Source organism: Brachycentrus maculatus, unplaced genomic scaffold, assembly GCF_059751285.1.
Source record: "Brachycentrus maculatus isolate JH-2025_06_01 unplaced genomic scaffold, ASM5975128v1 h1tg000293l, whole genome shotgun sequence".
Taxonomy (NCBI): Eukaryota; Metazoa; Arthropoda; class Insecta; order Trichoptera; family Brachycentridae; genus Brachycentrus; species Brachycentrus maculatus.
In genome coordinates, this window is record NW_028281044.1 from 414,038 (window position 1) to 441,257 (window position 27,220).

The following is a 27,220-nucleotide window of genomic DNA, read 5'->3' on the forward strand; positions in this document are numbered from 1 at the left end:
AACGCTTATGTGGTTAACCAACTTAGGTGTTCAACCTTTAAAAATTATTATTAACCCATTGCAACACAAAGCCGGCGAATCTCCGGCCAAGGTCGATTTGTCACTGACTCACAAAGCTGACAAAGTTTGTCTTTGTAGTGATTTTTTTCATATTAAAACTAAATGACAATAACTTTATTCATAAAAATAATATAAATATGTGTTCATTCCAAAATTTTTTAATTTTTTATAAAAATTTGTGTATTAAAATTGTTTTCATAAATGTATGCGAGAAGAACAAAGAGACACAGATTTTTCTCCTTTCTGCTGCTTTTATAGTCCATGTTTCAGCAGCATAGAGAAAAATGGAGTGGACCAAGCTCCTGACAAGCTTCATCTTGGTGTTGTTACTCACACCCCGGTCTTTCCAGATTTTGTCTAGCTTAGACATGGCACTTTTGGCGATGGCGATACGACGTCTAATCTCTCCTTCACAAGTTCCTTCATTGCTGATTTGAGATCCAAGGAACTGGAACTCGTTTATTATCTCTAAACCTTCCAGTGAGTTCCCGAGATCACCAAACTTCTTAGATCGATCTATGATCATGATCTTGGTCTTGCTTTGGTCATCTTTATTAGCGGTGCAATGGGTTTAGTGCCTTAACAGTGCGTTCAATATAGCGCGAACAATTAGACTACTCCGCATTCATTTGATCCGCTTTCCAGCCTCTAGCTTATCAGTTGGCGGCATTCAGTCGGCACTCGGTGGCGCGCTGGAGGGCGTGGAATCTGTGACTCGAGTTACGAGCTACGTACTGTGATTTCCACATAAACATGAACAAGGATGATATGGTCATTTTTGGTAGTTGTAATACTGACCTGATGGTGCACAAATCTGACGATGGGGGGCGCGGAGCGGGGGGGCGGCTCCGCGGCCAGGCGGCGCAGGCGCGCCTCCATGTGGTGCTGGGCGCGCGGGAAGCGGCTCGCAAACAGCGCCGACATCACCGCCACCTGGTCGTCTCCCGACACGGGCGATCTGGCCGGGGAACTGCAAGACAGACTCGAGTCAGTTGCAGCAAGTCAACTTGATGTTTTACCTACAGCTAAACCGACTCTAGAGATTATGGACCCTTCGTTAGTGGAATCCATTTAAAGATATGGAATAAAGTCTTGGGGCCATTCTACAAAAACAAATCTAAAAACGGTACAAAATCTGCAATATTACATAATTAAAAAAAATCTACACAGTTGTGTACATACACCGGTGGACACGAAAAACATCGCACTCGCTAAAAATTACAAAATTTGATAAAATTAATAAAACTTTATGTACAACATAAACGTTTTTTTTCAATTAATTCACACATCAGATAAATTCTGCTTTTCCGTCTTATGCCTCATTACTTTTTTTTGTGGGTTTTAATCCTTGTCCAAGCAATGACTCTTCTCCAGTTATCCCTTGATTGCGCTGCGTGTAGCGCTCCAACCACCGAGGTGCCAGCTGCTGTCCTAACTTGATCGGTCCACCGTGTGGGGATCTTCCTCTCCCTCTCTTCCCCTCTAGGTTACCAATCGCAACCAGTCATTCCAGGCTATCCTTATTCCCACGGGCAACATGTCCAAAGAACTGAAGAATCCGACGTGTACAGACACTGGCTAGAGTCAAGCCATCCAAGTGTAACTCCTGACGAATGGACTCATTGTTGCGTCTAGCTGTCTATGGAATTCGGAGCATGCGCCTCCAACACCACATTTTAAAAGCGTCAATTCTTATGTGTGTCAAGCGCCAAAGTTTATGGTCCATGTTTCAGCAGCATAGAGAAAAATGGAGTAGACCAAACTCATGACAAGCTTAATCTTAGTATTGTTACTCACACCCCGGTCTTTCAAGATTTTGTCTAGCTTAGACGCGGAACTTTTGGCGATGGCGATATGACGGCTGATATCTCTTTCGCAAGTTCCTTCATTGGTAATTTGATATCCAAGGAACTGAAGGGAAATAACATTAAGGGTTAAAAAAAAGAAAAAGGTCTCACCTTAAGCTTCTGCTTCTCGGTCTTCTGAATGGGCTCTGCGGTGAATCCGTGCCGGCGCCCCCGCTGCCCGAGCCCCCGGAGTCCGAGAGCGACTGCCACTGGTTGATGCCAGAGCCCTGCGACCCACTGAAAACACAATCATAAATACCCAATCATAAAACAAGTGAAGTAGGTCTAATTCAAGTGAAATAAGGAAGGAATGCAAAGCTGAGACAAGCATTATTGATACAATTAAGAAAGGTGTGTTGAGATGGTTTGGACATGTAGAACGAATGGGTGAGGAAAGAATGGTAAAACAAATTTATGAGGCGAATGTAATTGGAAAAAGGAGCAGAGGAAGACCGAGAAAAACTTGGCACGATCAAGTATGCCAAATACTTGAAAGTTGTCAGGTAAGGAGTCGAAACAATCGGCGGGTATGTATGAGGAGATGCATGTACATGGAAGAGGCGAAGAATGTTTGCAAGGACAGAGTGGTGTGGCATTCTATTCTCTCTGCCTACCGCTGTGGGGAAGCGGCGTGATGGTTAGTTAGTTTTTATAAATTTTACTTATAGTCCATTATTTGATTCAACATCGGTTAAGCAAGATTCGTCAATATCCAATTCAAACCCCGCCCACTCCTTTCAACCTACGAGTATATAAACCCGTCGCATTGTGACTCATATCCCTAGTGCATGTTGGTCTTCGGGTCGATCAAAATCGCATGTGTTAAACATTCTGTATAGTTTTAAGTGTGTAAATAGTGCTACAGTCCGCCTCCGTAGTGTAATGGTCAGCACGCTCGGCTACCGTTCTGGAGGTCCCGGGTTATATAGGTGATTTTTTCACTGTAACATTTATTCAATATTACCCTAGACTGGTACCTGAAGCGGAGGGCTGATCACCTTTCCTTCATGTATTAACGATCAAGATAACACAGCGTTTATATGATGCAGTGCCCTATGCACCATTGGGGTGCGGATAAGGGTTTGATTGATTGATTGAAATAGTGCTATGGTAGTGACGGGTAGTATTGTTTGCATGCTGCGGTAGTGATTGTCCTGACGAAGACACGGGTACGTCTTGAAACCGGTAGACATAAAAATCTTGGTAAGTGGTTATATACTAATATTACTAACATTTTTGTAAAAATTTTAATAAAAGCAAGTAGGTCTGACCGCTGAAAAGTAAAGGCCTTTCATCTAATTTTATTTCTGATAATAATAAAATAATAATGTTTGCCCCCACATGGGCCATGCCTTTGTGGGATCTTTTTTTGTTTTAATATATATTTTTTTGTACTTTTAATCATATTGTGAAATGCAAAAGACTTAAAAGGAAAAATAGGCCTTCAAGATGTGAGTATAGAGAAATCCTGCAAATCTTTACTTCATCCATGTTTGCTCCCTAAGTGGAGCATATGGCCACTACAAGCCGTCACCATCCCACCTTGTCATGCACCATTATTTTGGCTTGGATATTTCATGGACAGTAGGCATGGGCTTTCAAATTTAAAAAAATATATACACTACGATGTCTTTAAAAATATTTTTTTTATTATTTCAGCTTGATACTTCTAGAACAAAATCTCGACTTCGAACCTCCGAGAAGACTCTCCGATCCATAACCGGAAACATATTGCGCGACCGAGTAAGAAATACCGACATCCGGAGCATGTGTGAGACGGAGGATATCGTGAGGCGGGGACGACAACGAAGGCGATACTGGAATGATCATGTAAACAGAATGTCAGATGACAGACTTTCACGTATCGCACTTCAAGGAATCCCCGAAGGACGCAGACCCCCAGGCAGACCTCCAAAAAGGTAGAAAGACAGCTGGGAATCAACATCCCAAAAGCTACAAGCGGAGGCACAAACAGATCCTTAGGATCTAGAAAAAGAAGGAGAAGTTTCGGCATTGACTATGTGATAAGACATGATTAAATTGTAAATGAAAACGCATAACTAGTCGTTAAAAATAAATATAATACTCGAGTGGTAAAAAACAAACGATTTAATTCATTTATTTTTGAATTTGTGTCAATTAAAAACGATTAGTAGAATGCACAATATTATCGTTACTCTATATTATGATTACAGAAAAGTAGCATGTATCATTTTATCATTTATGAATGAAAATATTATGAATGCTGGTATAAAATAAATTAAACAGTACAGTTGAAATGCAAAATATTCGTTTACATCACTGTATTGCAACATGATTGACATTCCCAAGGACAAAATCATCAAAAGTAATTCAACGGTAAATATGTGAAGTGCATATCGCTCACTCCTTTCAAGAACGTCATAAATCAAAAATCGTCAATTTTTAGTTGTGCATGTTTTCGGAATGCCCAGAAAATGTACTATATCCCAGCAAAAGAGGCATATTTTTATCATAATATTTACCCGCTACAGAGCAGAAAGTGTTGTTTTTGCATTTTAAAGAAAAGGTACTGTTTTTTTATTTTTTTTTAAAAACTTAATATTTTTTAAATGGAGAAAAAACCTTCAGGTTTTACCTAAAAAGATCTGTTGCACAGTAAAAAGTTCAGTAAGTGGCTTGATATTTATTTTTAATACATTATATTATATTTTTAAACTTTAAAAACGTTCTCCTGAAAATCAAGTTTTTTGATTTATGACATTCTTGAAAGGAGTGAGCGATATGTCAAATTTAAATAACGACAAAAAATAAAATATTACGGTTAATAAATAAATTGAGTTCAAACTTTATAAATAAAAAAAAAACTATGTTTTAACCACTATTTATTGGTACACTTATTCCAACCGGTTTCGACAAGATCCTTGTCATCGTCAGGGTTTATGTACTAATTCTAAAACATTGAAATACTCATAGTTCGGTTATAGTTCCAAAAACTTCCTCAAAATGTTGTCGCCCGGAGAGGATATATTCGCTGCGCAATCCTCAATAACAACTCACTAACTAACTAACAATCACGCCGCTTCCCCGCAGGGGTAGGCAGAGAGAATAGAACACCATACCACTCTGTCTTTGCAAACGTTCTTCGCCCCCTCCACGTTCATGCATCTCCTCATACATACCCGCCGATTGTTTCGACTCCTAACCTGACCACTTTCAAGTATTTGGCATACTTGATCGTGCCAACTTTTACTCGGTCTTTCTCTGCTCCTTTTTCCGATTACATTCGCCTCATAAATTTGTTTTACTGTTCTTTCCTCACTCATTCGTTCTACATGTCCAAACCATCTCCACACACCTTTCTTAATTTTATCGATAATGCTTGTCTTAGCTTTGCATTCCTTCCTTATTTCACTATTTGAACATCTATCATATATCATTTTGTCGCACATTCTTCTGAGAGATTGCATAAAATAAATGCTCAATAAAAGCGACATTAAGGAGTTTTTTCCCATTTTTTTTTAACCTTTTAACCGCGTTAACTTTGTTCCTGAGAGACGCCCGTGCGCGACGGTATTTCGCCGTTTTTTAAATGATTACTTTTATCATGTATTTAGTTAAGAAACGATTTATTTTCCTAAACAAAAACGTTCAATGGGATTCATTGTGCCTTTTTGGTACTCTATAATACACTTGTGTCACATAATTCTTGAAATATATCGTAATACATATAAACAAATAAGATCGTAACATAAATAAATCAAAGCACGCATCGTGTGTCACTCTTACCCACTGGCGATGCGTAGCGTCGAGAGTGAGACAGATATAGGGCATGATCATGGCGCGGACTAATTACCGACCGCAAGAAAAATCAGGGATCTGCTATTTTATTTATCCTTGTGATGTTACAAATTATTGGTCAGATATTTCAACAGATGTCATAAGGCCGAGGATTGACGTATTATTTTATCCAAAGTTCTACACCATGAAAAAATCCCTCCAAGTTGAACTGAGGTTCGAAACTTGGAGCAAAGTGAAAACACATACGGTTATGTCAGCCGCGTACGGGGAATGTTTTGTGAAAACACATACGGTTATGCGAGCCGCGTGGATCCGGTTCATCACATTTTTATATGGTGTACGGAGTCTGTGGAAGTTTTTGGTATCGTAAGGAGGCGAGGAGTGTTTTTTTTATAAAATACATATTTAAATATACAAAATAGTTGGTAAATATACAAAATATTGAAAATATAACATTTCTACCTCTCTAATAAAGTAGATACTTGTGTTTAGAGAGGGAGTTCGTTTTACAATTTTTTTTAAATATTTATAAACAAAACAAATTATATATAATAATAAATAAAACCCTTATCCGCACCCCAATGGTGCATAGGGCACTGCGTCATATAAACGCAGTGTTATCTTGATCGTTTACATATAAAGGAAAGGTGATCAGCCCTCCGCTTCAGGTACCAGTCCAGGGTGATATTGAATAAATATGACAGTGAAAAAATCATTTATATTTATTTTACCCCCCTTGGGAATCGAACCCGGGACCTCCAGAACGGTAGCCGAGCGTGCTGACCATTACATTACGGAGGCGCACATACATTTTATAAACAAATTATAACAAAGTAAATTAAATGAATAAAAAAATATTCCTCGGTATGGAGTTTAGGTTGGAGTGAGTTTTTATATTTTTTTTAAATATAGTCTTAAACGTTTGATTTTTTACAGATATGTTGAACTAAACAGCAATACACGCAATACTAAACTTTGCTTATGGCAGACGGTATGTTTCTTGACAGGTGCCAGAATATTATTTATCCATGAGCGATGTGAATTCAACTCATTCTCTTTCTTTTTCATATGAAGCGTTGTTTGGCTAGACTGCTACAATGATCACCGAGAATATGTTGAAGAATATTTCAGATCAGTAACATACCTGATGTTGGTGTGTGCAGCTGAGCAGTGCGCGCAGCGGGCGGGGTGGGCGGGTGCGGGGCTATGGCGCCGTCCACCCGCTCCCCGGATTCCCTCCTCCACGGCCCCCATCGCCATCTGATGCAGCCGCTCCTGCGACGAGCACTGCGACTGGAAGAAACAAAGCATATGAAAATTTCCAAATCTAGTAAAAAAGTTTAAAAATTCTTTAGTACACAACTGTGATAGGCGCTTCACACACAACCAAGGGTTCATGGTCCCAAGAGTGAACAGTAAATATGGAAGTGGAACAATCGATATATTGTTTTTGAGAATAAGAGGGTTTTGAGAGAAGATGAAGATAAGAGAGCTAAAAAATGGACCAATAATAAAATAATGAAGAGTTAGTACTGAATAATTTTAAAATTGCTTAATTTTTTGTTCGCCTCCGTAGTGTAATGGTCAGCTCGCTCGGCTACCGTTCTGGAGGTCCCGGGTTCGATTCCCAGGGGGGGTCAAATAAATAAAAGTGATTTTTTCACTCTTATATTTATTCAATATTACCCTGGACTGGTACCTGAAGCGGAGGGCTGATCACCTTTCCTTCATGTGTAAACGATCAAGATAACACTGCGTTTATATGAAGCAGTGCCCTATGCACCATTGGGGTGCGGATAAGGGTTTGAATTAAAAATATACTGTCCAACATCTTGGTCATGCTCCAGCCCAAGAAGACCGAGAAGAAAGCGCAACAATACGGCGGCTCCACTTTCCTGCCTTCAGACTCAGCCGATTGACGACGTTTTTCATTTATACATTTTTTTAATTTTCTCTCATTATCATATTCATATCATAACCCATACCTGTATAAGCGCCCTTGAGGTAGTTTTTTACGGAAATGGCGCTATATAAATCATCCAAGATTATTATTATTATTATTATTATAATAAAAATCATCACTATCAATAACAATAGATTTTCAAAACAATTTGTCACATAAACGACTGTTACATACTAGAAAAATAAATGTTGAAATAGATAAAAATAATATAAAAAAATATGCAAAAAGAACTCCACTGATAAGACATTTAACACGTTGTCGGCGGGACACGGCATTTGCCGTTTTTCGCGGACTGTCAGTCAACTGCGGGACATGGCAAATGCCGTTTTTGTCGACTGTCGGTTATCGGCGGGAAGCGGCAATATACGGGTTTGTTATCAGCGTGAAATAAAACGCGTTGAAGGGTAATCTGCTACCTGGGTGCTAGGCGACAGTCTGTTGACGTTTTTTGAGATGTCTTGTCCAGATTGGCTAGTGTGTCGCTTGTAAAGGCATCCCCAGAAATCTAGAGTTTTTATGCGATCTCAATCACAAGTTTAGTTTGAGCCATTTCACGTATTGGACTATTTTTCATACCGCTCGCACTGTTTTGTTTACTGTTTGGTATGTTATTATTTGATTATATTAGCATTGTATAGGGAATGATACCTCGGAGGGGAAGACTATTTTTTATAGTTTACAATGCTTCTAAAATTGTGAAATACGGAATACTTAATTAAAAATTATGATTATAATTTATTTTTGATGATCAAATGTCATATATGATTTCTTCGAAAACTTCAATCGAAAATATTATTTGGTTTAGAAATTGTGTCAATTTTAAGAAAGCGATATATTTTTGCGCTAATCGCGAAAAACACCCGCTATAGGCTAGAGTCTATTGTTCGAAGCGCCCGACTACAATGTGTTAAGGTGGCTTGGTGGGTCTTATTTAAAAAAAAAATTATACTAATTATATACAGTGAAACCTCTATGTATCGTTCCTCGAATAATCGTTTTCCCAGATGTGTCGTTTATTTCTTCTAGCCCGGATTCATTTCATACAAAAATAGAACGAATTGATCGTTTCTCTATCATCATTTTATCGCATTCATCGTTTGAATTACGCTCCAAATTTGATATTTTTTACAATAAAAATTTAAAATAGTAATCAATTGTCTTTTTTTTCTTAAATAAACCATGTTGAATACTTATCAATTGGTTTTATTGTCAATTACTATATGTATTACGGCTATTTAGGCATGGCTTGTGTTGAGCTTGAATGTACTTAGATGTTATTACAATTTTTTTTTTTATTTGTTTTTTTTTTTTTAATTATTAGATTGTATACATTACATACAATAGATACAATAACAATTTACAGCACAAAGGTTTTACAATAAAATAATTACACCTCGGTAAAGGAAAGAGATAAAGCAAAATATGTGATTAAATATGACAGAGGCCAGTTATAAGAATGCTTTGAGCCGTGTAACGCCAAACAGCCGCAACTTGAGTTACGGCTAGTTGCCTTTACACATTAGTACTGTAGGTCACAAATGACCATAGACTACTTACCGATAGGCTGGAACTGCCCGGAGTGGTCCCGTACCCAGATGAAGGAAGAGACGCCACAGACCATCGCCTTCCATCGCATCTGGGAAAAGAGGGAATAAAGTAATCCGGGATAATATTAGCATAAATACTAGGCAAATAATACTATGCAAAAATCTGTATTCGCAATATTTGTACATAATGCAAACTATGCCATGTTCTCTCCGATTCCGCGGCTTCACATGTTAGCCAATGCTTTTGAAAGTATAGATTTATTTAATATATTGTTATCCTCCTTGAAATCTGTACTTTCTCAGCATTTCTTCTCCATGTTCTAAAGGATAAATTTAAATGTTGTGTTTCACTCTTTCTTACTGCTCGCCGACAGTGTTTGAAGGAGCCGTGTATTTACCAGTGCTTACTATTTGTTTTTTATTTTATTTTTTATTATGATTTTATGTTATAAGACTATTTGTTACGAGACTTTTTGTTTCTCTATTAGTGTATTCATTAGTGTGATTTTTATTTTTATATTAGATACTGTATATATGTATTATCTTAAAGGCTTCAGCCGTTCAATAAATAAATAAATTACTCTAGTCATTGGAACAAGTGGTAATATTCATTACTTTACAGTATTGAAACTCTCGGCTTCCATTAGCATCCAAACATGCAGTAACAATTAATTTTTATAAAATTTTCAAACCTGATATTGATATTTAATCAATCATGCAAGTATTTTCCGAACAAACAAAAAACTTAATACTCAGTATAAATATTAACCGTTTTAGTGTTGAGATATTTTTTTGAATGTATGCTAAAATTGCATACATTTCTTATATCACTCACTTTTAAAATCGTCATAAATCAAAAATCGTCAATTTCCAGTTGTACATGTTTTCGGAATGCCCAGAAAATGTACTTTATCCCAGCAAAAGGGGCATATTTTTAACTTAATATTTACCTGCTACAGGGCAGAAAGTGTTATTTTTGCATTTTGAAGAAAAGGTATTGTTTAATTATTTTCTTGAATATACTAAATATTTTTCAAATGGAGAAAAAACATTCAGCATTTACCTAAAAAGATCAGTTGCACAGTAAAAAGTTCAATTAGTGGCTTGATATTTATTTTTAATACATTGTATTACATTTTCAAACTTTGAAAACGATCTGCTGAAAAATCAAGTTTTTTTATTTATGACGTTGAAAGGAGTGATAGATATGTATGATAAAATTAAGAGGTTTTTTTTAAAAACGGTTCATTTGAAATGAACATACTAAGGACGAGAAAAGTATTATTTTTTTCCCCATTCGGTCGATAGATGCTCAAGGGCGGGAAGGGTATTTTTACTTCTGCGCCGGCTTCCTTTCCAGGTCAGATTACATATTTAATGTTTTAATATGAATTTATATTTTTTTTTAAATATATATATATATATATATATATATATATATATATATATATATATATATATATATATATATATATATATATATATTTACAAAAATACTGCAATTTCATACGATTTCTGTGAGCCTAAGCTGCTCATTATAAGAAATACGTTTCAAATTGTGGTAGAGTGGGTTTGAACCGAGAAACTCTAAATCAAGAGTCCGCGACACTAACCACGGGACCACAACCCGACACATTTTATGTACCAATCTCTTTGTCTCTTTGTTAAGGTCATAATTATATATACAAAATTATCAAATCCCATCGCCAGCAGTCCGCAGGCGTAAAAAACACCCGTATGAAATGTGTCAACAGTCCCTATCACGGTTCCTGTTTTGCTTCGTTAGCGACTCACAATAGGTCCTTGGCTCTTCTTATGGGCACTCCTCCCGGCAGGGGCTGGTGGTGGAGGGGATGCAGCGGGTGCGGGGGCCCCACGGTGGCCGGGGGCGCGCGGGGAGACTCCAGGGGGCTCCCGCAACGGAGAGGCGAAGTCCCGCCCACCTAGAAACAAATTACACAAGCATAATCGAAAATCTCGGCACGGGAAAACTCAGAGAGGGTGCATTCTTGTAATTTGTACGTATATGATGAAATTTTCTTCTTCTGTTCATGTCATGTCAGGTTTTCCTGATGTCGACTATCACTTGAGAGTAAATGTCCTTGTCTTGGGCAGCTCTAAACAATGCCTCGATGGTCCTAATCCCCGTCCCATATCGTATATTCCGGAGCCAAGAGATCTGCCTTCTGCCCACACTTCGTCAACCCTCTATTTTGCCTATAAGGATTAGGTTCAATAGCTCGTAATAGTCCGCACCCGTGGTGTAATGATCAACACGCTTGGCTATCATACTGGAGTCCTGAGTTCGATTCCCAGGGGGAGTCAAATAAATATACGAGTGATTTTTCACTGTAATCTTCATTTCATATTACCCTAGAAGCGGAGGGCTGATCAACTTTCCTTCATGTGTTTAACAATCAAGATACCACTGCATTTATATGATGCAGTGCCCTATAAACCATTGGGTGCGGATAAGGGTTAGAAGAAGAAGAGCAATAGCTCGTACTTCTCTCCTCTCAGCATATGCCTCATATGGGACATCTTCCGGACCTTGATATCAGTCAGCAACTGTCTCCTGCTCTTGCTCTTTGGAGCACATTTGCGCTGCTGACCATATGGGTCCATGGAATGCGTAGCATTCCACGATGCAGCCACATTTGGAATGCCTCTAGTCGGTTCAGTGCTGACTTTGAGGGTCCACGATTCAACTCTGTATAGAAGTATGATGAAACAAAAAAGAGTATTAAGATGGTGTTTGTACCAGTGAAAATTTTTTTTTTAAATTACATCATAAAATACCCCGACCAATATTAAATTAATATTTCTTGAATCCGTTTTGTGACTGTCCTAATTTATAATTATGCGCTTGATGAAATATAAATGAACAAATGACTAAAATTCAAATACAGAGGATATTTTACATTCCCCTATTTTTTGTTCAGTACCAAACTTCGTCATTCCAATCCATCCACTCGGTTGATTAAGTTCCTCATAAATTTTGACCATCATAAATTTTTCAGATTCCTCTTTACGACGCTTGGCAGTAATCGGACGATTGACTTCTTGAAAAATACCTACTGTAGATGGATGGCTTGACTCTGGCCAATGTCTGTACACAACGGATTCTTCAGTACTTTGGACACGTTGCGCGTGGCAATGAAGATAGCCTGGAAAGACTGGTTGTGATTTGTATCCTGGAGGAGAAGAGAGGGAGAGGAAGATCCCCACACGATGGACTGATCAAGTTAAGGCAGCAGCTGGCACCTGGGTGGTTAAGCAGATAACTGGAGAAGAGTCATTGCTTCCACAAGGGCCACAACCCTTGCAATGAGGACTAAGACGGTGAAGAAATAGTAATCGCTAGATACACTTACCACCAGGGACAGTCGGTGATGGGCTGCATGGGAGTGCATGCGAGACGGCCGCCGCACGCATGTCTCCTTCTGTAAGAGAAAGGGAGACAGACAACGTCAGACAGGACAGCTTGAAAGAGTACAAAAGTTGTTACTTAAACTTTCGAGGAAATAAATCACTCAAATTTTTGGAAATCATACATATATAATTGTCTCATTGGAAGGGACAAGGTAGAAAGTGATTTAATTAAAGTCCAGGTGTAATTATTTTATTGTAAAACGTTTATACTGTAAATTGTTATTGTGTCTATTGTATGTAATGTACATAATCTAATATTTAAAAAAACAAATAATAATAAAATAAAATAAAAATTGTATAAACATGTAAGTATTTCGGCTCAACACGGGCCATGCCTAAAGAGGCGTAATACATTAAGTAAAAAAAAATGTTTGTATGTATAAAATAAATAAATTAAAAATAAATTAAATTAACAATATTGTGACCATTATTTATTTAGACATCTCAACATGGATGATTGACAACCACACTACTCGAATTTTTGGAACTCCTAGATATATCGCACACCTAGATCCAAACTGTATCAACTCAAAAATTATGATTTTTTTTAGATAATCAAGTATTTGGATTCTATATCTCACATACATGACGCATATCGCTCACTCCTTTCAACAACGTCATATATAAAAAATCGGTAATTTTCAGTTGTGCATGTTTTCGGAATGCCCAGAAATTGTACTATATCCCAGCAAAAGCGGCATATTTTTAGGGCAGAAAGTGTTGTTTTTGCATTTTATAGAAAAGGTATTGTTTAATAATTTTTTTAAATATACTAAATATTTTTCAAATGGAGAAAAAACATTAAAGTTTTACCTAAAAAGACCTGTTAAAGACCTGACCTAAAAAGTCAAAAAAAGTGGCTTGATATTTATTTTTAATACATTTTATAATATTTTTAAACTTTTAAAAAGATCTACTGAAAAATCAAGTTTTTTGATATATGACGTTGTTGAAAGGAGTGAGCGACATGTTTATCTAAGATATAAAAAAAATACACACACAAAAAAAAATTATTATAAAAATAAATTATATTACCAATAAACATGAAAAATAAATAATAAGTGAAAGTCCCTCTCCAAGCACAAGAGCTTAGTCTCTTTAAAGAAGAGAACTGCGTTATAAATTTTAAGGTTTTAAAAGAAGAAATGTCTAGAAAATTAAAAACTTTAGTAACCATATTAAATAAATAAAAAAATAATGGGCAGAATGTTGAATGTTACACAAATTTTAAAAAAAATACTTTGAGTTATATTATTTACAACATTTTGAGTGTGTCCAAATACTTGTTCACAAATTTGAATTTCACCACTAATGAGTAAATTGACTTTTTTGACTTCATAATATTAAAAAAAATATATACTGTAAATTGCGACATTTTAAAATAAAATATTACAGAAACTTGAAAATTGGCAAATATGAACAGAAAAACAAAACACTGATGGCCAAAAAAGATTCACATAAAAAACAACTAAAATCCGGTGGTTTCAAAAGACTGCGTAATACGAGTCACGTATGACGAGATGTGAAGCTGGAGGTGTGTTTGTAAATAATATAATTAATTAAATACTGCCATCTATGAATGACGCGCAAAGCGTTAGCCAAGTTTCGAACCGTTACAATCGTTCCATTTCCACAGATGGCGTTGCATTTCACTAAATCGAGTATTATTTCAAACTCAGGTCAATTTTGAAAACAAAATTAAATTATTCACAGGCCTTTTTTTGCATACATTATTAAAATGAAAATACCATACTTGTTTGCCGATAAAATACGTCATTGATCATTGCGATAAGTACTATTGGGTAAAAATTCGTCATATCAGTAAAAAAAATGTAAACAAAACATAAAAATTGCGTAGATTGTATTGTTTACTAATGGTTACCTCTTATCGCAACCGCGTAAACGTTGAGTAGAAAAAAAATTAATTGAAATATTTTATTCACGAAACTAAATATAGGAGGGCGAAAACATGTTATCGTATAAAAAAAAATATTTTTAAGTACCTACCACGTCACTGGTTTTAAACTATGACAAATAAAAAAATCTGACGTAGACTGGTATCCATAAGTAAAAATGTAAATATTATTATTTTTTGACATCTCATCAAAGATGAAGAAGAAAATGGAAGTGTGGGCATTTACGGGGCTGACGACCGTCATAGGCTGGTTTAAGTGATCGCTTTACACACGTGTAACATTCACCAATTCTACCTACCTAGTTAGAGAACTAAGGGAGATATGAAGGTTGAAACATTAAAGGTGTGTTATGGGGCGTATCCCTTTATGTATCTGCTTTATAGAGCTGTAATAGTAGTAGTGTGGATTCGTTGCTGTGACGTCATTCGTTAACCAACATACGAAAACAACGTTTTTACGAAGGCGAATTTTGCAAAAGAAAATGATGAATGAAAATATTGATAACATCGGCTGTTATAAACCCATAATTAGTCTTACACAATCCTTTATAGGTTGAGTATGTTAAATTAGATATTTCTCCCAAGTGATAATACCCTATTTGTCTAATGTTCACGGAATTTTACCGTCCGGCACGTCAGTTAGCATTTTAAAACGACGATTGGCTTGGATTGGATGTGCTTTTGTCCATATTTTTTCGGATCAGTGCTCTCGATCGGTGCGTGAACACGTTGCGCGTAAATTCGATCACGCGAAACAGTCGTAGTCGTTTTCATTTTTCAAAACCGGACTGCCGGACTGCCGGACGGTCGAATTCCGGGTAGTGGACAATCGCTCTAAGGGCGCTTGTCCACGACCCGGAATTCCGTGTGATTTTACCGTCCGGCACGTCAGTTAGCGTTTTAAAACGACGACTGGTTTGTGCATTCGTCCATCATTTCTTCGGATCGGTGCGTGGACACGTTGCGCGTAAATTCGATCACGCTAAACTGTCGTAGTCGCTTTCATTTTTCAAAACCGGACTGCCGGACGGTAAAATTCTGTGTAATGCACAAGCGGCTTATATGTTTTGAATCTCTCGGTCTAATCACCAGGGCAAGTGATGCCTTAGCGCTTGCCACGAGTAGAATAAACTCTAAACAAAGTTCAATATTTATCGTTCATCTCAATTGGTTAAAAGCACCCTAACACCCTTCCTTCAGTCCTTCGGCATTGGCCCAGTTAGTCTCCGATCACGGCGCTTCACTTACCAATCTTCCGCTCCGTTTATTGGCTATGTGTGTCGCCGTTTACCTGCAAGATTACCGGCTAGGGGACTATTCGGAATAATAAAACAATTCTTTTTTGACATCTCATCAAAGATGAAGAAGAATATGGAAGTCTGGGCATTTACGGGGCTGACGACCGTCAAAGGCTGGTTTAAGTGATCACTTTACACGTGTAACATTCACCAATTCTACCGATTATTGACAACCAGACTACTCAAATGCGTGGAAGTTCTATGTATATACGAACCAATTTTGAAACATTGTTCTTGAATCACTAGAACTTCACTAGAGACATCTATGGGTGAGATGAAAAGAAGCTTTTTATTGAGCAGAAACTCTGTTATTAGTATGCGAGGTCCGAATCCTGGATTATAATCACACACATGAGAAACGCCAGAAAATATCATTTTCATTTGTATTATTTAAGTTTATAATTTGACCAGATAATTTATTCAGAACATTTTGAGTGTGTCCAAATACTTGTTCAAGTATTTGGACACGCTCAAAATATTGTGAATAAAACAATTCACTGATACTACATTAAGTATCTGCCTCCGTGGCACAATGGTTAGCGTGTTTAGCTACCGTGCTGGAGGTCCCGGGTTCAATTCCCAGGATGATAATCAATATTAGTGATTTTACACTCTAAACTTTTTTATTACAATAACTGTATACATTTTTTTTTCTTTGCAGAGATCCATCAAGCCACCTTGTGTGTCTTGTCGGTGGAGTTCTTTTTACATACCGTAGAACGGGGCTACTTGAACTTTGATGTGTTACTTGAGCCCAGTACAAAAAAAATCTGTATTTGGTCTACAATAATGAACGTATCGACATGATTCATTGTTTCCCTGACAGGTGACACTTATTGTCACGATACGTCGATCGATACCACGATCTAAATATTTTTTTTTGTACTGGGCTCAAGTAACACATTGAAGTTCAAGTAGTCCCGTTCTACGGTAAGTTTTTTAAATGTTTTTTTTATAATCTATTTTGGCCTAATATACACACAACGAAGAAAGAAAAAAAACTATTTTATAATTTTCATAGAGTGAAGTCTTGATCATTTACGCATTTCTTTTTTTTTGCTTTTATATCATATTTTATTTTGACTTCTTACCTCCGTCGGCAACAAATTGAAAATGTAATTTATATTTGAAGCTCTAACTTTGAGATCTTCCATTTTATAATTGAAATGTACCTTTATTTCAAAATCAAAATAAATATTTTATTATAAGGTCTAAGTATTAAGGTCTAAATATATTACACACATGCAATAGAGGACTCAAATTAGATTACATAGAAATATTATAAATTAAAAAGGCAATTAATAATAATTTACAACTAATAAATACACAAGCAAATGATTTTGCTAAAAGTCCATTATTAAATATGTTTCCAATCACTCATCATCCCTGATCCCTTTTAACTGTGACTGCCAATCAACACAAAAAAATAAAGCCACTTGAGATCTACCCAAGCTTCTTTCCCTAGCCGTCAGAATATTTTGAATTTTGTTTAAGTAGATAGTGTTTTAGTATTAATCAGTCTTCATAAAGAAGCGTTTAGCTTCGAAACCGGTTGACATTGTAATTAAGTTGTAATAAAATATTTATGGTGATTTTGAAACAAAGTTACATTTTAATTATAAATTTAAAATGTTTGGAACGATATATTGAAGTGTTCTCTACTCCCATATTTGCTGTTAATTCTTGGGACTATCAAACCTTCGTTGTGGGCAAATCATGTATCATGGTTGCGTACTAGCTTATTTAATTCTATTATTGCGAGAAAGATTTTAAATGGGTTCTATTGCAATGCATTTTTGAAAAATGTTGTGTAGAACGAATAGATGTTTCAGATTGAGTTAACACAGCGTTCATCCGATAAGGTGCCTTACGTCAGACTTTTTTATAATACTTTTAACATTAACGGAAGGCGTTGAGAATAGCACCTTCGATTTTCGCACAAACAGCGCTATAGTGACGTGCCGGAACCTAACGTCTGAGCGCACATCGCGTCGGCCCACTTGCGTCCGATTATGATTGATATCGTTTGAAAAAATCATCGATTATTCCGTTCGTGTGGCTATATTGCATTGGATACAATATTTTACATTTAGTTATTTTTCCATAAAAAAAAAACAAACTAACTAATTAACCATCACGCCGCTTCCCCGCAGGGGTAGGCAGAGAGAATAGAACGCCACACCACTCTGTCTTTGCAAACATTCTTCGCCTCTTCCACGTTCATGCATCTCCTCATACATACCCGCCGATTGTTACGACTCCTAACCTGACCACTTACATTCCACTTACATTCGCCTCATAAATTTGTTTTACCGTTCTTTCCTCACCCATTCGTTCTACATGTCCAAACCATCTCAACACACCTTTCTTAATTGTATCGATAATGCTTATCTCAGCTTTGCATTCCTTCCTCATTTCACTAATCGCACATCTATCATACATCGTTTTGTCGCACATTCTTCTGATTGATCGCATTTCGACTGCATTCAGTCTACTTTCACCCTTCACCATTATTACAGTAAAGCCTCGATATAACGAACTTCGAATATATTCAGGCAACTGCACGGCTGTCCAAACTCAAAACACAGTAACAGTTTATTTTTAATACATTGTATTATATTTTTAAACTTTAAAAACGTTCTCCTGAATAATCAAGTTTTTTTTTATTTATGACGTTTTTGAAAGGAGTGCGCGATATGAAAGATATATTTGTGATGATAGCTAATTATCACAGGTGTAACAGCAATAACGTATAAATCCTTAAAACTATTTGTACGAAAAGTCATAGACTGCAACATTTTGAAATAATAGAAAAACATCAAAATATAAATAATTATAGTCTTATAATTTACAATATGACAATGACTAAAACCTCCCCCCTTTTGTCTATGTTATAAAAAATATTTATAAAAAACAGTCCTACTACCCACTCTTCATCCTTCAACGACCCAAGGATAAAATTCTTAAATTTGGACTTAGCTTCACATACGGTGTTTGAAAATGATGCGAAATGCATTAAAACACGTGTCACGATAGATTTTAAGAAGAAGTGGTATTTACCAAGTAAACTATAGAATAAATATGGATAGATATTTATTTTAAAAAAAACAGTCCTACTACCTCTCTTCATCCTTCAACGACCCAAGGACACAATCCTAAAATTTAGAGTCTTCACACACGGTGTTTGAAAATGATGCGAAATGCATTCATTACGGGCGACTGTACCGGCTTTACAGAAATGGCCCGTGGAACGGTCTGATGCACAATTTTCGACGCTTTTTGTGCATTTCGAAGCCATTCCAATAGTCGTATTATTCCCCAACCTACTTAGCGTCGTCCCACTTTCTCGTCTCGCCTTACCGTGCCGACACGTCCAGCGGACAGTGTGTTATCTGCAAATACTGAGTTATCCATCAGCTGTTGGCTGTTTTCGCAGAGAGAAAAAACTATCTGGCTCCAGATATCGCTCACTCCTTTCAAGAACGTCATAAATCAAAAATCGTAAATTTTCAGTTGTGCATGTTTTCGGAATTCCCAGAAAATGTACTTTTTTAAAAGGTATTTTTTTCCCAGCAAAAGCGGCATATTTTTAACTCGATATTTAACCGCTACAGGGCAGAAAGTGCTGTTTTTGCATTTTTAAGAAAAGGTATTGTTTTTTTTTTTTATATTAAATATTTTTCAAATGGAGAAAAAACATTCAGGTTTTACCTAAAAAGATTTGTTGCGCAGTAAAAAGTTCAGTAAGTGGCTTGATATTTATTTATAATAAATTGTATTATATTTTTAAACTTTCTCCTGAAAAATCAAGTTTTTTTGATTTATGACGTTCTTGAAAGGAGTGGGCGATATGTATTATGACAAAGGCTTTAGCCGTTCAATAAATAAGTAAATAAATAAATAAATTAATTAATTAATAAATATACAAAAATTTAAAAAAAAAATTCAAATAATCCTGCCACTTATCAAAAACTCCCGGTTGTTCCCGAGAGGCCTTAAGTAACGTATTGCTTATTTTCTAGTACCTTTTCATGGGTACATATGCGGGTTGTAATTGAAAAAAAGTTTTTTTTTTAATCTTACCATGTGATTGGACAGAGATGGCGCTGATTTCCCGAGGGCCGAGGAGCGCATGCGCACCAGGTTGGACTGTTTCGAGGCATCTGGAATTGATAAAAAGAAATAATGAAAATCTTATTAGAGTCGAGGGTAGGAGTGTCCCACCCCCTTAGCGTCTCCGCTCCTTTGGGAGATGGACCAACTTTTAAATTGGTAAACAAGAAATGCTTGTTAAATGAAAAATAATATTATTCTCAGTATTATTAATATTTAAAGCATTTACTCTCTGGTTAGTCATTTTTACTTTTTTTTTTTTACATAAATGTTAATAAAATTAGTATATAACCACTCACCGAGATTTTTACGTCTACCCGTTTTGAGACGTACCCGTCTCTTCGTCAGGGCGTCCTGACGAAGAAACGGGTACGTCTCGAAACCGGTAAACGTAAAAATCTCGGTGAGTGGTTATATACTGATTTTATTAACATTTTTGTAAAAAAAAATAAATAAGGAAAAATTTTAGGTACAGTAATACCCCGCTTAACGCCACCCATATTTATGCCGTTTTGCTATAACGCTGTTTTGGTTAGGTTCGGCAAGAATTCAGTGTTTGTTATATGTACTACATTTTGAGTGTGTCCAAATACTTGTTCCCTAAATCTGGATTATCTCCAATTACAGGAGTTATTTTCATAATATTTTTTTACATCTCATCAAAGATCAAGAAGAATATGGAAGTCTCGCCAATAGATTAGATGTCTCTAGTGAAGTTCTAGTGATTCAAAAATAATGTTTCAAAGTTGGTTCATATATACAGAACTTCCAAGAATTTGAGTAGTGTGGTTGTCAATAATGGGTAGAATTGGTGAATGTTACACGTGTGTAAAGTGATCACTTAAAAAAGCCTATGACGTTCGTCAGCCCCATAAATGCCCAGACTTTCATATTCTTCTTCATCTTTGATGAGATGTCAAAAAAGAATTTGTTATATGTATTAAAATAAAATATATATACAGTAAAACCTCGATATAACGGACTAGTTGGGAATAGGGGGTTTCCGTTAAAGCTAAGTCCGTTATATAAAAATAGGTTTAACCCTCCCTTCCTGGTTTTGTGTACCTTGTACACATTGCTTCTAATAACCATCAACGTCTCTATAAATATAATAAATACAAGGCTAAGATTTTAGGTATTCCTCCATAACATATTTACGCATTGATATAAAAAATAATATAAATAATAATCAGAAATTATCGGGCACATCGGAGGTATTTTGTAAATATCGGAAACAAATTCGCGTATAAATACACTGTGCAAGCGTGAGGAGCTCAAAGCTCAATGTTCTCTGACTTCGCAAGCCCAAAAGCTACTGCCACTAGCGGCTAGCGGGCTAGTGGCAGTAGCTTTTGGGCTTGCGACAAGAGTGGACCTATGCTTGTTCCGTGAGGTTAGGTTAGGTTAGTTTCCGACACGCGTCCGCCAGAACAATGCAGTCTGCGACGAACAATAGTCGCAAACAGGACTTGTGAGTCGGCTGCAGGAATACAAGGCTAGACCATTGGATATAGTGTTACTTGTCTGAATAAGTGGGACGGTCGCGGTGGCATCGATGTGGTCGCATGTCACCCTATACCACCAGCCTACAAATACGAAGGTAATTGTATCGTAATATTCTTTTGACATCTGTTACGCTGGTATTTTCCCTTATCCAAACAACAGATGTGTCTCAGAGAATTGCGGAACAAATGTGGAACTGGGCAGGTCATGTGGTACATATCGCTCACTCCTTTCAAGAACGTCATAAATAAAAAATTGACAATTTTCAGTTTTGCATGTTTTCTGAATGCCCAGAAAATTAACTGTATCCCAGCAAAAGAGGCATATTTTTAACTTGATATTTACTCGCTACAGGACAGAAAGTTTTTTTTGCATTTTGAAGAAAATGTATTGTTTAATTATTTCTTTAAATATACTAAATATTTTTCAAATGGAGAAAAAACATTCAGGTTTCACCTAAAAAGATCTGTCGCACAGTAAAAAGTTCAATAAGTGGCTTGATATTTATTTTTAATACAATGTATTATATTTTTAAACTTTAAAAACGTTCTCCTGAAAAATCAAGTTTGCGGGACAAAAGTGGAACTGGCCAGGTCATGTGGTACATATGTCTGAGGATAGATGCATGATGTCTGCACGACTCACCCAGGGTACAGTGACTGAGGCTATGCATCAACCTATTGTCTGGGCTTGGAGACGCGTTGCGATGATGCATCAGTGTGTCATATTTGAGCAGCCAATTTACGGATCAGAGGTACTAAACATTCGAGGTATATTTGTTATTTTTATCTCAGAGGATTGTTTGATTTATTTGGTTATTGCAACCAAAAACTGCTGAAATGCAAATGCTTGGATAGTCAACTGGAGTGTCCCTTAGAGACTAAATAAAGATTTTTAATTAAGGTTTTATTTAGTAAATAAATAAAATAAAACAACATACGGTGTTTGAAAATGATGCGGAATGCATCGAAACACGTGTTACACTAGATTTTAAGAAATAGTTGTATTTACTAAGTGAAACATTTATGAAAAATAAATAGATTTTACCACAAGTTGACTGCCGAATCAATTGATGAAACTAAATAAAGAGTTCACGCATTCGTAGAAGTCTGGGTATAACTGATATCAATAGTAAGATGGAAGATAGGCAAATAAGATGGTATACTTGACCACACCCAAGCATTTTTTTTACCAAGTTTACCATGGTCTTCCTCAGCTCCTCTTTCCAACTACGTTCACTTCATACATTTGTTTTGCCGTTCTTTCCTCACTCATTTGTTCAAAGGCAATTTGAGACGGTAAGGGGACACAGGAGGTAGAGAACCTGATCATATTGTGAACCAGGCAATCGCCATGGATCTTCCTCGAAAGACATCTAGAGGAAGACCAAAGAATTCATGGATGATACAGAAAGATAACATGATTCGAACGCATGATCTAGGTGAGGTTGTCCATGACAGAAGGACCTACAACCTGAAGACGAGGAGAGCTGATCCCAACAGTCTACAAAGACGATAAGTTGCGAAGTGAAGATATCAATTGCTGTTTCTTTTTACGGCTTGTTTCACGGTTAGAACTGTAGTATTATTGCCTAACATTTTATTAAGTAAACATCGTTCACTCCTTTCAACAACGTAATATATCAAAAAACTTGATTTTTCAGGAGATCGTTTTTAAAGTTTAAGAATATAATAAAATGTATTAAAAATAAATATCGAGCCACTTATTGAACTTTTTACTGTGCAACAGATGTTTTTAGGTAAAACCTGAAGGTTTTTTCTCCGTTTGAAAAATATAAAGTATATTTAAAAAATAATTTAACAATACCTTTTCTTCAAAATGCAAAAACAACGCTTTCTGCCCTGTAGCTAGTAAATATTAAGTTAAAAATATATCGCTTTTGCTGGGATATAGTACATTTTCTGGGCATTCCGAAAACATGCACAACTGAAAGTTGACGATTTTTGATATATGACGTTGTTGAAAGGAGTGAGCGACATGTAAATCATATAAAAACTTCAAGAATTATTTACTTCATCCAATTAATAATTTTTTGTTAGTTTCCAATCCTACAACTCAATTTTAATTTAAATTTTGCCTGAACGGGAACCATTGATATTTGCTGTATTAAAATTTCATTTTTTTATACAAAAAATTATGCTAAAAAATCCAAAACGCACATCGATGGTTGCCGAACCGCGGTGACATCTCGTTAAATCAAATAAAACCTCTCGGCTTTGTGGTTACGTGCTCGAGTCGTGATGCGGAGGCGTGGCGGTCGACTCCCACCCAATTACCTTTGCGTTGCATAATAACTGTATCTAGTCATAAGACTATGAAAATAATCATAATTGCATTTCCATTTTCGTCGGCTTTCAGCGAAGAAATAAAATTTATATTAAAAAAACGCGTTCTTGAACGGCAGGGATACCACGTACTGAATTCTGCGTATTCGAATATTTAAATCATCATCGTATTTCATTTTCGAATATTAAAATATTCTAAAATGAAATACGGTAATCGTATAATATTTTAATACAATTCTTCGAAAACGAAGTACAGTACACACCTACATTCATTCAAACCCTCATCCGCACCCCCAATGGTGCATAGGGCACTGCATCATTAAACGCAGTCTTATCTTGACCGTTATTAACACATGAGGGAAAGGTGATCAGCCCTCCGCTTCCGGTACCAGTCCAAGGTAATATTGAATAAATACAAGAGTGAAAATAGATATAATAATAAATAGAATACAAGGAGTGAGCGATACGTATTAACTATACATTACTGAATAAACAAAACAGGAACTGCACAAGAAATTTAGTTACAAAATCCAAGACAAGCGGTTCCGGGGTGAAAATATTCTAAAAAATGGCAATTACAACATTCAGTCAGGAGAGCGACAAAAGAATGACGCAAACGATCTTCTTTTTTATTTGTTCGTCGTTGCGAAGATGCAGAGACGCTGTGCCCACCGCCCAGCGCGGAGTGAGGCGATGTGGTGATACTTGGCAAATATTCAGGCGGATTCGCGTGCTTTTGCGGTGATTACCGGACAAAGCGCAGCTCAGAACGCCGCTTATATAGAGGATGTGGCGAAAAACATGGTATTTGTTGATTTGGCGTTTAATTTGTAGAACTCCATTTTAATTTATGTATTAATTTTTAAATCAAACACAGATTTTTCGAGTCTTCTAAGTTGTATTTTATTAGCAAAAACACATAAAAAATTAATATTGTGAAAACTCCATTTTAATTTATGTATTAATTTTTAAATCAAACACATATTTTTTGAGTTTACTAAGTTGTATTTTATGAACAAAAACACATAAAAATTAATATTGTGACATTTATTTCGCCTAGTTATGGCATTTTCAAACATTCGTTATATTGATCAAACTCGTCACGCGGTACGTGTGAGTTCACAACTGTATCTATGTTGGAATAAGGAAAGCTTTTATTAAACAAATACTATTTCCATTTTTAGTCCCAAGTATCTAAGTCCGAATCCTGGATTAAATTCATATACTTAAGACTCGCCTGAAAACATGATTTTTTTTGTAGCTTTTAATTTATATTATTTTATTAAAAAAAATATATTTGTGTTTTTATTATTTACGTAAATATTTCAATTTCTACTATTTCTGTGAGCCTAAGCGGCTCATTATTAGAAATAGGTATCAAATTGTGGTAGGGTGGGTTCGAACCGAGAAACTCTGGCTTAAGAGTCCGCGACACTAACCAAGGGACCACAACCCGACACATTTGACCAGTTATTTTATTTACAACATTTTGAGTGTGTCTAAATCTGGATAGTCACCGCTTAGGAGTTAATTTTACGAACTTTAAACATTATTTGTCCCGATTGATTTAGTATACTTAATACCTACCATGTTATTTATTGATTTGGCTTTTAATTTGTAAGACTCCATTTTAATTTATGCATTAAGTTTATATCAAACACTGATTTTTGAGTTTACTAAGTTGTATTTTATTAACAAAAACACATAAAAAATTAATATTGTGACAATTGTTTCGCCTTGTTAGGGCATTATCAAACGAATGTGAATATCAAATGGACTACGGTCTTTATATAGCTACATAATTCTAAGTGATAGTTTTAACACGTGCAGCAATAATTTATAACCTACCATGTTTTTTGATACACCCAGTACATTATTCCCAAACGCGATGCACTTTCCCACGCAACTCCGAGATTTCGACTGATAATAATTATTAAAGCTTATTTTATTTTCTCTCATATACCTGATTGCCCGACGAAGCTCGGCACACGGCGTGTGACATCAATTTCAAAAATAAAACGTCATTTCTATCCCAACTGGCGCGATGGTTTGACATTTAAAGGTCCCCGAAAATGACAAACTGGGACGATATTTATTCATTTATTGATTGATTTGGTGTTTAATTTGTAGAACTCCATTTTAATTTATGTATTAATTTTAAATCAAACACACATTTTTTGAGTCTACTAAGTTGTATTTTATTAACAAAAACACATAAAAAATTATATTGTGACAATTGTTTCGCCTTGTTAGGGCATTATCAAACGAATGTCTTATTATGAATTATGAATTATCAAACGAATTCGTTTTATAATGCCCTAACAAGGCGAAACAAGTGTCACAATATTAATTTTTTATGTGTTTTTGTTAATAAAATACAACTTAGTAGACTCAAAAAATCTGTGTTCGATTTAAAATTAATACATAAAAAACGATATATATCCCCCTAATCCATCTATAATACATAAATATAAACTAACTTATCACGCCGCTTCAGAGAGATTTTCATTAATCGAATTTTTTATCATCATCAACCATTTTCTAATCCTGAAATACTTAAAGAGTCATTTTTGACATCTCAATAAAGATGAAGAGGGGTATTTTATTTATTGTTTCGGCATTAACTTTGTGGTAAGACATGTTACAACGATTAAAGAAAACACTTGTTTTTTACCACTTGAGTTTTATTATTGACTACATGTTTCAGAAGTTAAACTTCCATCATTCAGGTCTGTATAATAACTAAAATATAAAATTGTTCTATAAATAAGGAGAGGGGAAAGTTAAGGGGAGGGGGTTAGTCAAGGGGCGAAGTTTGAAAACAAAGGAAAAATGGAAAGCAAAGGTGAACAATTTTGAAACAATATATTATTTAATAAATTATTTTTAGAATTTAGGTTTTTTTGGATTTCTAAATTTTCAAGATAATAAATAACTTGGCCTTTATATGGAACAAGGTGTAACCCCGATGGTGCACAAGGCACTAGTTCATATAAACGCAGTGTTATCTTGATCGTCAACACATGAAGAAAAGGTGATCAGCCAGCCCTTCGCTTCAGGTCACAGTCCAGGGTAATATTGAATAAATATTAGAGTGAAAAAAATCACTTATATTTAATCGAACCCGGGACCTCCAGTAAGGTAGCCGAGCGTGCTGACCGTGCACTACGGAGGCGGAGAAAATAAATCGAATAAATAAAAATGGATAGATATTATTAATTTTTTTAAATGCATACATACACATACATATGCTTGTGATTCCTCATAAAATAGTATCAAGCAACAAATTAGTGGCATGCTTTGGGCTATCTTTGGCATTTTTGATACTAACAATAATTGTTCATAAAAAATTAATACCACAAACTGACTGCCGAATCAATTAACGGAAAGTGTTGGCAAATTTAATAAAAAAAAATACAAATTTTCATTCACAGGAATAAACACAAAATAATGATA

General features: G+C 35.8%; 1 protein-coding gene across 4 annotated transcripts in view; it reads right to left on the minus strand.

The window, feature by feature from the left end:
• dop (microtubule-associated serine/threonine (MAST) protein kinase dop) overlaps positions 1–27,220 on the minus strand; it is a 124,226-nt gene that overhangs the window by 62,687 nt on the left and 34,319 nt on the right. For all 4 annotated transcript variants that reach the window (XM_088267382.1, XM_088267384.1, XM_088267381.1 and 1 more), the window contains exons 2-8: positions 19,926–20,005; positions 12,572–12,640; positions 10,992–11,140; positions 9,208–9,286; positions 6,832–6,980; positions 2,019–2,144; positions 859–1,030 (exon numbers count right to left, since the gene is read on the minus strand). In XM_088267382.1, the coding sequence (XP_088123508.1) occupies positions 859–1,030; positions 2,019–2,144; positions 6,832–6,980; positions 9,208–9,286; positions 10,992–11,140; positions 12,572–12,640; positions 19,926–20,005 (824 nt within the window). The remainder of the gene's footprint in view (positions 1–858; positions 1,031–2,018; positions 2,145–6,831; positions 6,981–9,207; positions 9,287–10,991; positions 11,141–12,571; positions 12,641–19,925; positions 20,006–27,220) is intronic.